The 3003-nt window shown below is 37.2% G+C and overlaps 1 protein-coding gene across 1 annotated transcript; it reads left to right on the plus strand.

The window, feature by feature from the left end:
• The first annotated feature begins 363 nt into the window (after positions 1–363).
• On the plus strand, positions 364–2385 carry LOC124304842 (uncharacterized). The gene is made up of 3 exons (XM_046763543.1): positions 364–1684; positions 1906–2049; positions 2165–2385. Exons 1-3 carry the CDS (start codon positions 364–366, stop codon positions 2383–2385), a joined length of 1686 nt encoding a protein of 561 aa, XP_046619499.1.
• Positions 2386–3003: the final 618 nt, after the last annotated feature.

Raw genomic sequence — 3003 nt, forward strand, 5'->3', positions numbered from 1 at the left:
GGGAAACGAACGTTTTGTATGTATTGTCAAAAGATGCAATCTAAATTTGCTCGTCACCTAGAATTTGTCCATAAAGATGTAACAGAGGTGAAGGCGTTCTCTGCTTTGCCAAAGGGTACTGCTGAAAGAAAAAAAAGAATCGACACAATCAGAAAAAATTGTCAATTTTTCTTCAACACTAATAATAGCGTGAATGACGGAGAATTGATTGTCTGTAGAAGACCTAGAGCTAAACTGCGAAGAAGTGCTAGCGATTTCCAAGTCTGCCATCATTGCAAAGGATTCTATTCTAAAAACAATATCAGACACCACGCTCAGACCTGTTTCGGTTATAATGGCAAAAAAAGCCGAACACTGATGATAATGGGGCGCAGGGTTGTCGCACATCTCCACGAAGCAGCATCAGAGCGTTTGATAAATGTATTTGCTGTTTTGCGAGAAGATGCAATTGTACGACTCATTAGATACGATAGATTACTTATACTTTATGGCAACAAATTGTGCCGTAAATACAAAAAGCAGCACGACGGCGACATGATTAGGGCTAATCTTCGAATGTTGGGACGGCTTTTATCTGCATTAAAAGAAATTAACAAGAATATAATCGAATTTGCCACTATATACGACCCCAAGTACTATGACGACGTCATTTCAGCAATAAATATTGTTAGTCTATTCAATGAAAAGACAAACACGTACACTCATCCATCAACAGCTTATAGTTTGGGATCACTCGTGAAGCAGATTGGAAATTTGCTAATTACAGATTGCATAAAGCGTCATGACGCTATACAGAAAGCGAATACGGAAGATTTTCTCAAGCTAGCTTTCGACGACATCGGCGTAAGTGTGAACAAAACTGTTGTGGAATCACAAACTCAACAAAAACGGCGCAAGAAAACTGAGCTCCCATCTGTCCAAGACATCAAAAAATTACTTGCATACGTGGACAAGAAGAGAAAATCGGCTTACCAAATCCTTGAAACTAAGTTTACGTATGATGCGTGGTTGGATTTAGCGCAAACTACCCTCACATCAGTCCAAGTCTTTAACCGTCGCCGAGCTGGTGAGATTGAACGAGTTTTCATCGAAGACTTCGAAAGTTTTGAAGGTATCAATGAAGACCACCTTGAAAAGCTATCAGCTGACTCTCAGGTACTAGCAAGGAAATATGTGCGCTTTGTCATCCGAGGGAAACTCAACCGAACTGTCCCTGTTCTGCTATCTTCGGATTTACTGGCATGCATTCAGATGATGTTGAAGTATCGGAATAAAGCCGAAGTACCCTCAGAAAATCGTTATGTATTTGGTATCCCAGGCTTCGAAAAAAACAGATATAAGTATCTACGGGCTTGTTATTTACTCCGAAAGTTTGCACAAGAATCAGGTGCTGATTTTCCAGCAAAATTAACCGGAACAAAATTGAGAAAACATATTGCCACGAACTGCATAAATCTGAATTTGTCCGAGAATGAAGTGAATGACGTTGCCAACTTCATGGGACATGCAGACAAAATTCACAGAGAACATTACCGTCAGCCTATTGTAAGTCGTGAAATTTTGCGCATGTCAAAAGTCCTAGAACTGGCACAAGGGTGTGTTGAAGATGCCGAAGAATGCACTGACGATGAGGAAGAGGACAGCGATAATAATCTACTGGATGATCACAGGAAAATCCAAAAGGGTAAGCATATTTCAGGGCATATTCCGTGGAAATCGCTCTGATCCAGTTATTCACTGTTGAGTACGTTTTTCAGTACTACATGTGAGAATGTTATCAACTGGTTTACGTTCTTGTTGCATTCAATTTTTCTATTCATAGCGTTCTTGTAGAAAATTTATTCTCCATTCTTTACATGATTTTGTTGTACATTGTAATTATAATGTAATCATTTATGCGTACAGAGATCAACACCAAACAACAACCCATCCAAACCTACGACGCTTCTTGTGAAATAGATGACATTTCTAACAATCTTGACGCAGATTCATTATCTGAAGTAGAAAATAATTTAGCAGCAAAATACAAGAGGAAGGCAACTTCCAAGAGTAAAGCTATCAACCAAAAAAAAAAAAAACGATCCAGTAAGTACTCCATCTCTGACCCCTTTTAAACAAAATTCGTACCTCTTTAATCACTACATTACCTTTTTCATACTTCTAGCATCACCATATGGTGCAGTTAAAAGCAAGCCCCGATGGACTCAGGAAGAGAATGAAGTTGCCCACAAATTATTTGGAAAACACATACTATCTGCGACTTATCCATCACTGAGAACTATCCGAAATCTCTGCACTAATTATCCGAGTTTGGCAAAACGATCTCCATCGGTCATTAAAACCTGGATTTCGAATAAAATAAAGAAAAATAAGTTGGAACAGTAATGAGAATACTGTCCTATATTAAAATGTGGTATTTAGAAATTTATAAAATAATCGTCAACTATTTTACCTGATCTTCAAAGATGTTGAAGTTACTCCACTGAAGAAAAAATTTAGAGACTTACTATGTTATCTGTATTGCAATATGATTCTGGTGATAAACTAGTTGAAAATTAATATAAATCCAAAAAGACATGAGCTTGTGATTAGTTTAAGGCAAACTTTTGTACAGCGTTATAAAATGTTAATTATTCTTTTACGAAACCACATTTGAAACTTTTTTTTTATCTACTTTAATTTTACTTTAAACAGGCAGGACTCTCCATGAGAATACCGTCCTATATTGAAATGTGATACTTAGAAATAACATAATCGTAAACTATTTTACCTGGTTCTCAAAGATGCTGAAGTTACACCACAAACTTGAATGTATTTTCAAGAAAAATCGTATTGGTGAATCGATTTTTCATTCACAAGACTAATCCTGAGTAATGATATCCATCATACCCTCGATATCTTTGAACGTAAACAAATGAATTCCCAAAGTATCGCGGAAATATCTACGGTTTTCTACAGTACTTGACAGGGCAAAAATATCAGCAGACGAGACGGTCGGCAAAA

This window comes from Neodiprion virginianus, chromosome 5, assembly GCF_021901495.1.
Source record: "Neodiprion virginianus isolate iyNeoVirg1 chromosome 5, iyNeoVirg1.1, whole genome shotgun sequence".
NCBI classification, from domain to species: Eukaryota; Metazoa; Arthropoda; class Insecta; order Hymenoptera; family Diprionidae; genus Neodiprion; species Neodiprion virginianus.